This window comes from Lepidothrix coronata, unplaced genomic scaffold, assembly GCF_001604755.1.
Source record: "Lepidothrix coronata isolate B3197 unplaced genomic scaffold, Lepidothrix_coronata-1.0 Scaffold71, whole genome shotgun sequence".
Lineage (NCBI taxonomy): Eukaryota > Metazoa > Chordata > Aves > Passeriformes > Pipridae > Lepidothrix > Lepidothrix coronata.
Window position 1 is genome coordinate 2,373,277 of NW_016690251.1, and position 13,366 is coordinate 2,386,642.

At 37.6% G+C, this 13,366-nt stretch overlaps 1 protein-coding gene across 4 annotated transcripts in view; it reads left to right on the top strand.

The window, feature by feature from the left end:
- AFTPH (aftiphilin) overlaps positions 1-12,933 on the top strand; it is a 43,985-nt gene extending 31,052 nt beyond the window's left edge. For 2 of the 4 annotated variants that reach the window (XM_017818870.1, XM_017818871.1), the window contains exons 7-10: positions 137-197; positions 1,855-1,938; positions 5,881-6,004; positions 11,716-12,933. In XM_017818870.1, the coding sequence (XP_017674359.1) occupies positions 137-197; positions 1,855-1,938; positions 5,881-6,004; positions 11,716-11,860 (414 nt within the window). In that variant the 3' untranslated portion in view covers positions 11,861-12,933. The remainder of the gene's footprint in view (positions 1-136; positions 198-1,854; positions 1,939-5,880; positions 6,005-11,715) is intronic. The other 2 variants (XM_017818872.1, XR_001875475.1) reach the window with 2 other exon arrangements.
- Positions 12,934-13,366: the final 433 nt, after the last annotated feature.

The following is a 13,366-nucleotide window of genomic DNA, read 5'->3' on the forward strand; positions in this document are numbered from 1 at the left end:
TGGGGCTTGATCATCTAGTTGTCTTTTTTTTTTTTTTTTTAGTGTTTAGATGCTAAAGAATCTGTTGTTTGAACTGCTTTGCATTGTTGTAACCTGAACTGACTATAAAATCTGATTTCTGACTTTTCAACTCTAGGAATCTCTACCACCTGTCCAGTTTGACTGGAGTAGCAGTGGCCTTACTAACCCTTTAGATGGTACGTCTCTCCGTAGAGCCTCTAGCACCAGAGCTAGAGATAAGAAAGCTACAAAGTTCAGACAAACATCTATCTGCTGATTAATTTTTTTAAATATATACACACACACATATATATATATATATATATAAAAATAATATAATATTTATTTCTTACTCCTAACTTTGGAAATTCAGGCTTTCTTTCTGATTAACAGTGCCCCTATGTGAAGTATTATGTAGTCTGAAAAACACTAAGTTAAGTATTATTTTAGATTCCTTCCATATGCTAGTGACACAGTGGCAATATTAACACTTCATTATGTATAACTGGAGATTATAATGAAACTCTGAACAAATGAGCATTTTAGATTGAGGAGTTTTACTTCTTGAAGGTATTTTTCACCAGTCAGCTATCTCTTTAGACATCCTTTGAATGACAAACTTGTGTATAGTGGCTACTTCAAAGCACAATATTTTAACCACGAACTGTTTGCAAAATATACACTTCTTGAGCTGAAAGTTTTCGGATTTAAAGATAATTTTGTATTTCAAAAATGTGACTTCATCCATTATCACTTTTGCTTACACTGAAGAGCTACTTATAGCTGATATATTAAAGAGGTAGCTACAAACTTATTTGTATCTGTAAATGTATATAGTTATGACATAAAAGACCCTTCACATGTGTCTATTTTAATAGCAAAGTGAGTTGTGCCACTGCCTCCAGTGTCAGAAACGTAAGTGCACGCAAAGGAAATAAAACAAGTTTTAGAAACTTGTTTGACTGACAGAACCTATAAAGAAACTGATACCGTTACGAGGAGCCTGCTGACAGCAACTAATTCATGACACACAGGTCGTTCAAAGGCAGGCTCAGATAAACAGCATCTCTTACTGCACTGGTGTTGCCACAGAACATGTGGGATGTAAGAGTTTGGATAGCAATATCACGGTGCTGAAGGAAAGCCTGGATGGACCCTTTTGCTGTTGTCTGGTGTCTTATTACTTCAGTCAATCATCATGCTTTCTTTTTAACAAACAACTTTAAAATGTATCTTGGTTTGATTTCTGTTTTAGTACTAAAGGGGAACAGTATGATTTACCAGTGAGGAACTGGACATAAGAGTGCCATTTGTTACCCAGTGGTCACACTGCTTCAAGATAATGATAATTAATAGCTTAAAGCTGCTAAATAAAATTTTAAAGTGTTTTTTTTTTTTCTTTTTGTTTTTTTGCTATTTAAAGATCTGCTAAGTCTTCCTGATGAAAGAATGGCTTTCAATTTCAGTGAGGGGAGAAAAACCCCACTGTGTTTTAACTATCAATTGACCTATATATTGTTTCCCTTTAACTGATCACATCTTTCTCTCTGGGTCGTGCTGGTTCTCTTTCATTTTTAGATCGAAATAAATACTTCTATTTTAAAGTTACTAGTGTTGATTTCCTTGCTGCAATGTACATGAGGAAACGTGCACTGAATTAAGTTGTTAACATTCTAGAAGGTACAAACTAATACTGTAAGCATTGTTTTCATGTCGATTTTTTTTAAATTGCGTACTGAGTACTAATTATAACTTGCATGTTCAAGTGTGTGTCTTACCCCTTTTTACACATAAACCCCTCCCTTGGCTTACCTTCTATATGGCTGCCTACCAACACGGTCACTGAATTTCAAGCTAGTGGAGGTTCCACTCTTCTGAACCTTGATTTCTTTGGGCCCGTGGATGACAGTAGCTCTAGCAGCACCACCACAATCCCAGGTCAGCAGAGTGTCAAAACCACAACTGTAAGAATATAATGACTTACTAAAAGCATGAGCACATCACTTGACTTTCCTACAAACAAGGAGAAATTTCGTGGCATTCCTCTAAAATGTCTTTCTGCTGCATTTTTTTCCTTTAATCTGTGTTCTGTTTTCTGGTGTTTTGTATCGAGTACGAAGTATTTAAAAGGTACTGTCAGCTCTGTGTTTGTCACCTGCTGAAGGAATGAATGGCTTTTATGCTCTTGCAAATAACATGTTAAAACACTTGGTTCAAATGAGAAATCCTGGAAGTTAGCTCTTCTAAGCACTTAAGGAAATTTGAAAAATGGGGTAGATGTGACAATTCCTAAAATATGAGCCTTGCTCTCTCCTCTAAATAAGTGCCTCCAAATTGTAGGATTATGGTGTTGTTTGGAAGCTATGTGTGAATATAAATTTACAGAGCTTGATATATCACAGCCCTGCTGGGGTTTGCTGCTATAAATTTTTCCTTTGCGTAAACTGCTAATATTAATGATAAAGTGAAAAAAGTGTTTTAACAGCATTTATAATAGAAAAAATATATAGTTGCATGTTTGTGGGACATTAGAAGTTCGTGAATGTTAATTGTAAAGACAAAGTGCTTTATCAGCAGCTTACTCCCTTTAAAAAGGAGATGAAAAATACCACTCTCTCATTGAGTAATGTGTGAAAGTAATTGAGTTCATTTATCACATGATTTTGACGTGCTCTGAGTATTTTGCACGAGCTTGTGAAAAACCTACACTTTGAATAAATTTCTGCAGGAGTTTAAGGGAACGCTTTGGGGATTTATTCCAGTGCACAGGTTAAGTTGATAAGGCAGGTACTCTTTCAATACAATGCCTGAAGTCATAATATCAGTTCCTTCATAGGAAGGATATTTTTCCTCTTAGTGATTTTAATTTTTTAAAATCAGTTCTTAAGATGTTTGGAGTTCTCCCACATTTCAAATAAGTAATTATAATTATTATTGTATTTTTTGGATTTAGAAACACAATTTTTTAATTTTGAAATCTGATTGCTGAAGACAATTTTGTGGCATGGCAATCTAAATGTCTTTTTATTCCACCCTTGAGAAATGTCATTATGAGATGAAAAATGGCAGGTTTGTCATGGAAGTGATAGGTACTAAAGTCAAGGAGTATAGTCTTACAGATTCTTTGTGTGTGCAAGTCCACTGACACAAGTCACCAGTGCCCAGTACATGTAGTTGGTTACATGTATTATTGCTTGTGCAGGTGGTGTGCACACTGGAAGGGATTACTGGAGGAATACTGTTAGCCCTTTTATTGCATTTTATTTTTTATATTGTTTTTTCACCAAGTTACAGGTATTATCACCTTCTCTGTTATGCCCTATAGTGCATATTTTTTTGTGTGTGTCTGGTTGTTTTTTTTGTTTTGGTTTTTCTTTCCTTCTGACTTGTTTCTGGGAAAGTCATTTGTTTCATGGCTTGCAGCTCGTGTGTTTGTGTGTGTGTTCAGGAGCTTTGTGTGGGGTTTGGTTGGCTAACTTTCCTTCAATATCTCATTAAGGTTTTGCAGTGCTTTCCTTAAATATTCTCTCATCATTTAAATAAAATGGAGAATATGCAACTCTTAAAAAAAAATAATTGAAAGACAAATTGCTAGATCTTTTGGCTTAAAGAAGAAACTTTTATCAGTAGTAGAAGTTTATTCTTTCTTTGGAGACCTTAGTTTTACTTGCTATAGATCAACACTGGATTCTTCTCAGTCCGATTTCATCAGTAGCCAAAATAACTTTTTAATAAAAATTTGCATTCTGCATCATGAACAGGGAGTTACTCATTTCTACTATGTTCCCACAATTCAGTGTATTGTTTTATTTTTCATGTTAATAGTTTAACATAAATGTAGCTGAGTAAGAGGTGCCTAAAGAACAGTAAATTGAGCAGTGACATCTCCATACAGCGAAAATGAATTCATTTTCATATGTAATGACTGTAAATGGGAATATCTAAATCATGTAACTTATAAGGTTGCATTTAATGTTTGTTGCAGAGTTGCATGTCAAAGGGCTCCTCGTTTCAATTAGCTTTCCAATTTGTACCTTAATGGGATTTCGCAGGCTTCTGCAAGTCAAAGTGTATTTCTTCAAGGCTTCCTCTCCCTGATTGAAAATGGATATTTTGTGGAATATTTGGGCTTTTTCCTCTTTCCAAGTTCTGTAAACATCTGACAGTACTAAAAGTCTCGGTATGCTGGTCTCAGGACAGTACATATTTTAATATTTTGTATGGAACTGGATGCAATTAACTTTGAAAATCCAGACTTTAAAAAAATGTATGTTGAAAGGAGAGCTGATTAATTTCTAATCAATTCATGTTATATGGAACAAATCTTCTCCCCACCTCCTGCAGCTTAACCAGACGATTTTCGTAATTTTACATTTTGGTCAGCTTAGTTTCCTTACAATAAAAGAGGAATTAACTTGTGTCCAAAGGGCAAAGGGTCAAGACACTGCTTGGGGAGAGCTCATGCAAAGCAGGCTTGAGGATGATTAACCTCATCTGTTAGCACATGCAATGCTGCAGTTACTGGTGGTAAAGGCAGGATAATAAGCACAGGCATTTATTTATTTAGTAACTTTTGATGTGTCAGGAATTCTTGTAGAAGCATCCTGATCCTGGGAAGTAATCTGGATACAATCATCAGCACACGTTAGTAAATGCTGGTTTTATATTAGGGAGCTACAGGGGACCATCAGGTCCCAGTGTTTGCAATGTTTGTTCTGCAGTAAGATGAAATACTTTTGTGCTGTCCAAACCAACTGGTACAAGTGTGACACTTGTTTAGGACACAGGTGTCTCTAAAAATCACACTGCTCATGTACAAAAATTCTATGCAGTTTTTCAAAAATACTTACAATTGCGAATGGCACATATGCACACTTCATTGAAAGCCATGAAACATAAAATATCTGAAATTGTAACTAGGGGAATATAAACAATTTAAAATGCTTCTGAGCAACAAAATTTTTTGTCTTTCCTCTTGATTTATTTTGATAATTCTAATTTCTAGAGGTTTTTTTTTAAGAAATAATACATAATATCTGGAAATTCTAGATCTACTTCCTACTGAGATGTGATACTAAACAGGTAGAATTTAACTCATACGTACGTATTTTTTTTAATATTTTTTCCATTGTTTGCAGTGTTCTCAGAATGACCTCTGTGATAAAATTTGAAATCCGTTCCCAACATATGTGATGTGAAAATTCAACATCTGACTTGAGATACCTGAAACTAAGAATTCAAGGCTGAAACATCCAGATACTTAATGCTGTAGGAATACTTGAAAGATGAAAAGAGAGCACAGAGTAAAAGTCTTGGTAGTACTATACATATTAGTATGTAACTTTTTTAATGCCATTCCACTTCTGTGTTTCACAAAAGCTGCTTTTCCTCACTTCAAATTTCAACACAACCCCTGGTGAAAAGCAAGATACTAAATGCACTCTAATGCATGCCAGTGTTGCTTGTAGTCTCTTAGTGAAGAGTTGGTCCCTGTTAACATGCAGTGTTCTTTTAACAGAGGCAGTTGAGTTGAAGTAATTGAAACAATCCGTTTTGACACAGCTGACACTTTTAACAGAGGTTTCACACTCAAAAGTAAATCAAATTGGTTTTGTTTACTGAAAGGCTGAGACCTTGTATGCCAGACTTGATCCAAGGTGTGTCTGTTTTGTAGTACAACTAAAAAAGCTGCTGAAAAAGGATGGGGAGAAAGGATGATGCTTCAGAAACACAAACATGTTCTGTCACGTTCTTTTCATGTATCTTGAAATTATAAATGATTCAGATGTTTACAGAAAACAGTCTCTAGCAAGTTGGTCTGTGACTAATTATGACTATACTTGCCTCCAACCATCACTGATTATTATTTTATACTATAAGGTGTGGATCCTGAGTTGTATGAATTGACAACCTCAAAACTGGAAACTTCCAATGCAAGCAACAGAGTGACTGATGCTTTTGCAAGACTCATGTCCACAGTAGAGAAGGCAAGCACGTCCACAAGGTAAATACTCTTCCCTGCACATTTTTTTTTCTGTTTCTAAGGGTGGTGTGAAATGTGAGATGTGAACGTGTGTGCTGGTTTAGGGCAGAAGTTCCTGAATTATCAAAAGCCTTAAATTTAATAATTAAATTTTAGATCTGAAATTCACCGTACTGTAGTTCATATTTCAAATTATCGTAGAACTCCAAAGTGTGGAAATAGTTCATGAGCTGAAAGAAAAAGATCACCTGGACATAAGTTGAAAAGCTGGAGCCAAAGGCTGAACTGGAGGAAGTGACTTTGTGAACACCAGAGCTGGTTTCTAAGAATGGCAGGGTAAACTGAACCACACAGTTCAGAGCCTGAGGATTGTGACAGAAGACTCTCCTTGGACCTCTGTGTAACTTATAAATATGGAATGTTCCACAAGTAAAATGATAAAACGGACTGATAGTTATAACTATATTTGTCCCTTCACAAATACTTCTAGCACCTGTCAAAACTTCAGTGACCAAACGTGAGTTTAATTTCGATGTTGCGAGTTAAGGAATGAGCGTGATTTAGGATGTCCTTTCTGCTTCCAGGAGCACATGTGAAGTACTTTTGTGCTTTTTCTAGGTAGAATCTATAGAAAGTCTTCAGGTGTCAAATGTCTTTCATGAAGTCTAGCCAGTTGAATGGGTACGGAACAGTCTCTCCACTTATAAGCTTGTATTCTTGGGGTTTGATTTTTTAATGTATATCTTAGCACATCCTGAACTGTCTTAACATATAATTAGTGTCTGTGCCCATTAAAAGAATCACTGAGGGATTCTCACCAAAATATTGGTGTTTTGGAAGTGTGTGCCTCAACATGCAACAAATAGATGGTAACATACCCTCACTTGTAAGTGAACTTTAGGGTTTATTCAGCACTCTGAAACTAGATGTGTTCTCATGCAGCAGAGCACTTAAGAGGAGGCACAGGAATGGTGGGACAGAGCTGCCTTGCTTAAAATTATTAAAACTCTAATTTTTAAGTGCTCTTTTAAAACACGTTCCTTCACTGAGAAAACTGTCTTGCTAGTTTTCCTGCAGTGATGATTCTGAAAGTGAACATGGAATAAAAAAGATCAACAAGCCATGAAATTTCCAGGGAGAACCAGTAGAGGGAACTCCCCGCTTCAGTGCTGGTTTTTGGGTCTCAGCTTTTGGATTGCCTCTTTTTCTATTCATGGAGCACATATACTCTTCCTGAGGTTACACTAATGGAAAAATTTGACTTTCATGAATTAGAAAACTTAGTTACATTGAAATACTTTTGTATTATATTCTAAGCCAGATTTTAAAGTAACTGCAGTAGGAATGCAAACTCCAAATGTATCCTTCTTTTATTCCAACTCATAGTTTTGTACCTGCCTGCTTGCCTGAAGATGTCTTAGCTTACTTTTTCCTTACAAAGCAACAGGGAAGTCTGCTTTGCTTAAATGAATGTTGACCCTCATTTTTCTGTATTGTTGGGTTTTTATATGAGGGGCTGGGTGTTTTTTGGTGGTTTTTTTTCCAGTGCTTCCACAATACACTTGAAAGCTCTTACTTGTGCACTTAAAGCTCTTTATCCAGATGTCAGAGTTCTTTCCCTGTTCTGGAGAGCATTGCTTACCAGTAGGAAGAGGTACTGGATGTATGGTATAGCAATATGTCAGGCAGTAGAGAGAGGCAGGGGACCTCAGACTTGGAGATTAAGTTCAGACACACACAAGGATTAGCTGTTTTAAAGAAGGTGTTTCAGTGTGTGATACATTTTGTATATTTTTGTCAACTCTAAATTTAAAAAAAAAAAAATGCTTTTTTCTTTCTTGATTTCGTGCTCTCCAAAAGAAAAGCAGTCTGTTTTTCCAAGCTAGAAGCCTTCAGAGAAATAAGGTCTTATCTCAGCAGTATGCCAAAATGTTGCAGAATGTTAGCTTTCTGTAAAAAATTTGTTTTTCTTTTCGATTTTTTTTTTTTTAATTCTTTTGTAATAAACTGAAGACTTTAAAATAGGAGTGACTGGGTACAGCCAGCTCAACGAGGCTGATATTAATGCACCAGCCTGGAAATATGGACTATTAGGCATTCAATATAACTGTTGGGGAAGATGGAACCAGTGCCTTTGATTCCAGCTTCAGCTGTGCTGAGGCTTTCCCATGTGTGTAACTTGTCCAAGCTCAGGATCTTTAGGGTGAAGTTTAGAGTGAAAATACCATTGTTCAGCTGCAGGATGCCATGTGAAGAGTCATCTTTGTCTAAAGTAGCCTCATCTTTTCCTTGCAAAGCCACCTCTTGAACCACAAAGGCAGCTTCTCAGAAGGAAGGTGTTGGGAAGCTTCCCCCTCAGCTTGAGCCTGGAACCTCGACGGCAGCAGTAAGTGCTGAAGGTCAGGGATCCAGTACAGCATTCCAGAGAGACTCTGCAGCCTAGCCTGCTTCCATAGAATTGGCAGAGATCAAAAGTTTATCTGCTGTCTTTTTGAAGGAAAGCAGAGCACTGATACTTTTCCAAGAAATGGCTGAAACCTGCATGTAAACTGCAAATACTCCTTGGGGACAGTGTTGGATGGAGCAGCCAAACTCCTAATTACAGAGTGTTTTTAAAGTGCGTTTCTCTAATCGACTCGGTGTTGCTGATAAAGCTTGGCCTTGCTGGTGCTTTCCACAAAACCCTTTGCAAACATGGGAGGTGACTGAAGCCCCAAAAGACTCAAATGCTGCAGAGGGGGGTTGGAATGCAGAACAGAACAGTGAGGTGTGAGTGACGCATCGACAAAGAATTCCCTGTTTCTTGCTAAATTTTCTTCCAGCAACTTTCCTGCCCATCAGTCTGGCTCGTTTCTTGTGGCTTAGTGTTAACATGCCTTTGAAAAGGGAACTTAATGTCCACAGGTAGATGGACTGGCGCAGTTGCTTGGGTAGGGGCATCCCTTCTGTCCTCTGTCTTGGCAGAAAATGTAACCTCGTGTAAGAGAAGAGGTGGACGAGGACAAAATTTTAAAACCTGAATGAGCCAGAACTGGGGCATTCCATGGTTTAGTAATTGAAAGTTCTGGTTTCAAAGCAGACAGAAGTAGTGCAGCTGCCATTGACAGTCTGCTCACTTGGGTGTCTGTTCTTTAAGCCATGGTATCTAGAGATTAGGAGTGCACAAGCAGGAGAAGCTCTGCGATGCCCCCCTCCACTGACCAGGGTTCAGCAAAAGAAGCTCTTGGTGATGGGAACATCTTCAGCACAAGTAGTGACTGAAATGAATGCAGTTATTTCTCTTGCCTCTGTCAAAGGGCATCACAGTTATTAGGCAGTTTGGTAAGTTTTAAGGGTAAGATCTGTCTGCAGTGACAATACTACTTTGTCTTTTAAATTTAGAGAGTTAGTGACTAATTCTTTAGGGTTGCCCTGGTGATATTTACTGCCAAAAATGTTGATTGTTACCCACAAAGGGTACTTGCAGTGTCCAGTTTTACTGTATTGCAGAGGAACTTGCCCTTCTCTATTGAGGAATGGAGAAGTTAGGACATCTCCACTCTTTCTACCCTGAGATGATTTCAAAAAAGGGTTTGAGCCTCATTAACAAGTGGTTGTATCTATAGCTCTATCTTGGTCGTAGTTAAATAAGGTTTGCTGTGTTAGTGTGTTAGCTTCTTCTTTATAGATACTTTTTACATTGCAGGTTAAGTAGATAAATTATTGCAAAGGGCCTCCAGCCAGGAGGGGAGCCTTCAGTAACTGGGTGAGATTCACCCCTGACTGGGCTCACTGGTGTGCCCCTTCCACAGTGATGTGGCAGAGAACAGCTGGTACAGCAAGAGTGATATTGTCCCGTGATAAAGGATGGCATGTGGCCACCAAATAAAACAAAGTGCTGCCTCTGGGACCCAGCAGTGCCATTTCTTAGCATGCCATAGATGAGCAGGGGAGGAAGAGGCTTATAAATAGCAAGGAGTGTGTGAGCTTCATCTTGCCTGATTAACAATTACAGGAACATCTCCGAGTCAGCCTCTTCCTTTGGCTTCCCCTGTCAAACACTCCTTTGTTAGCTCTAAGTCCTTGATCACCAGGAGTTTGTACCTTTAAGAGGCTTGTGGTAAGTGGTTATTAATAGTGGCACCAGATACTGATAACACAGTGGTGGGTGAGAACCACATTTCAACAGCTCAGAGATAGTCCTTTGAGTGCAAACAGAGCTGACTGTGAAGTTGTTAGAGGAGGCACATATTGGCTCTCTGCTTCTTCCTTCAGTAAATCCAGCACAGAGCTTTGTTCATCGTGCAGAATTTGGTAATCTGCCTAGTCAGTAGCTCATGAAATTCCACTGCAGCAGAGAAAGAAAAATATTGCTATTCTGTTGAAGGTAAGTCAGATTTAGTATTTAGTATTTAGGCTACCTCATCTAGAGAACTTCCATCAGGTGGAGATTTCAAGTCAAAAACAACTATGCTAGCTCAATGTCAACGCAATGTTCAGTGATGTCAAGGATGAGTTTGAGTCCAGCTCTTTTTTTCTTCTCCTGGCTTAGGAATTCTAAGACTGCTGTAGCCTCTTGCTTTCCCCTGGTCTCTGATCAGCTGAGGAAGCAATCCTCATGGGTGCTGACAAAAGAAAATATGAGTACATGCTACTTGGTGATCGGAGTGGTCATTGCCCTCTTATGGGCTTGGTTTAAAGTTTATAGATAAGAAAGATACAGAAAGGAAATTTCTGAAGTGTTCTAGGGAAAGCAGTTTATTTGGTTCAAGCCTTTTTTCCTCAGCATTTTGTCCCAGAGGTGATGGAGCTTATTCAGCTAGAATTTCTTGCTGCAGGACTTAACAGATGCCTTTTGGAACTGGAATAATGTTTGATGGGAAACTGAGTATTTCTAGTAGTAGGCAGTGTTCTTCAAAGATAAACCAGATGTTTGTAAAGTATGGATGTTTGGGCAAGGGAGGGGGGGTCTGTAGCACTCTGAACCAGGCTTCATTTTACTTGGGAAGTTTGATTTTTTTGCATAATAGTGAGAACCAAACAACATGGGATTTAGACCTCTTTATTCATTTGTGCTCAGTAATTCTTGTGAATAATGCAAAAGGCAAAGTAAACCCCAATGATTCCCAAACTGCTGTGTGTATCATCATGGCTCCCCATATTACTGCACTTCAAAGCAAGTAGCTACACATCATGAGCCACCTTTTGCTGCTGATGAGTCCTGAGGGAGAAGAGAGTTTGTGGATCACAGTGTAGAGTGGCATGATGTATAGTCTGAGAACAGTTGTGTTGGAAACACAGCATAAGTACTTTTTTTATTTTACAATTATTGAGTGTCCTTTTAAGATTTTTTCCACTTTATTTTTGAAGATTGTACACGATTTAGGTAGTTTAGAACTAATGCTCCTATTGTTTTGTCTGTAGAATATGGGCATGGTTATCTCTTCAAGTGAGTCTCTTCACTCTTGATGCTGCCAAAAAAGGAAAAAAATCATATATAAAAAATATCATTTGAATAGGAGCTTTTGCTTATTGCAACAATATACACAGGAACGTTTATCTGACTTTCCATGTTAACATGTTATTGGTAGGCAGGTAAGTATTATAACATTAGACTACCATCAGGTAGCTTACAGAAGTGCCTGTCAGTGGGAGACAAGCTGACAGAACATTGCTTCAATCAGTGATTCTTTCAGTGATCCCAGGGATATCAGGTAGTGGATTAATGCACTTTGTTCTTTTCTTCTCAACAGGAAGCCTAAAAAGGAAGAACATCTTAGTGAAGAGGCTGCCAAGGTGATTTCTAGCCTTCCTGACTTAACTTTCATGCATGCCAAGGTGTTGATGTTCCCAGCCACATTAACACCTTCAACAAGCTGCCAAGAAAAGGTAGACTAAAGTGATGTGAATTGGACGTTTTCTATTGATTTTTTTTTTCTTCCCTCTGTGGGTCGTAAAAAGCAATCTTGCTTTAATTTAAAAAAAAATCAAGTTCAGATGATTTGTTGGTAAGCAGCACTAGAAAGGTATACATAGTAATGTATATTTATTTACATACTGGAGTCCTAAATTTATATTAGAGAAAAATGTAAATAATTGGGGGTAAATCTTTTTGAAGATCTATTCTTTTTGTTGTGCTGGGCTGTATACATTTATGTCTTTGTGAAATACACTGGTGGTGTCCTTCTTACAAAACTTTAAAAAGTTCAAAAAAAAAAAAGTCCTATAAACACATAATGAAAACTTCAATCTTCACAATCTGTGAAGTTCCCCTGAAGACTTTCAGATTGCATTGAGCAACTTTTTCTTTCCTGCATATATTAAAATACTTCTTGCTGGAAAAAAATCAAAAGGTTATGTTGGCCCTTTGTGGCTTTTTCAGTTATTGTTTCTTTAAAACCCAGTAATTTCTTTTGTGTTTTAACAAGCTTGAGATGTGTTTTTCCTTTTCTTTTCCCCATCCCCTCCCCCTGTTTGATTGGTTGGCTGATCAGTTTTTATGTTCTTGAATTTCAGTAGTATGGCTCTGTCATTATATAGCCTTTTGAAAGGTATGCTGTCAGTAACTTCTTGTTCCAGTTATGGATTACTGTCTGAACACTTGATTTTTTTTTTTTGAGTTATTAGAAGGTTGTCTGCTTTTAATCAGTTTGATTTGGAAAAGAAGGACCAAAACAATATGAATGTCTTACAATGAAATTTACCTGTTAAAAAATTTTATGTTCTGTTGTACCACTATTCCTGTTTGATTTTGCACAGTGTAAAATGACATAATCATAGATTGCTATGGTTTTAGGCTGTATATACAGTAAAAAACTATGGGTTGTAAATGTCTGGGGAAATTCCTATGGAAAAAAGAGAGCTATGTCGAAGAACCTCTAAAAAGGTCAATATGCATGCCCAAGGTCTTTTGAGATTTAAGTGTGTAAATTTCCTTTTAGCTTACACAAAATAAAATAATTTAAAAGATACATGTGTAGTACAGCCTGCTCTCTTTTTATACAGAATGTATGCATTAGTCACCTCTCTGTGGATGCTAAAATCGATGTGCTGCATTAACAGTAGGACCTTTCAATTTGTGCTGCCCAGTCCCACAAACCACACCTGGCAGGGCCCTGCAGACTTTCCTTTAATTGTCCTGTCTCTTTATCATGTTGTGACTTAGTCTCTTATTTCTGTCTCCAGCTTGCCTTGTGGCTTGTAGGGCAGTGTGGCTCATGATATTTCGGGTTATAGACTTCTTCAGAATAGTTGGCTGTAACAAACACCAGTTATGGTGAGGTGAGAAAGGACAACTGATTTTGCCTATTTCTTAGCTAGAAATAAAAATGTAAACATAGCTGTCACTGAAGTCTCCTAACACATTAGCTTGCACTGCAGCTCTGGCAGCAATATCTCTTCAGA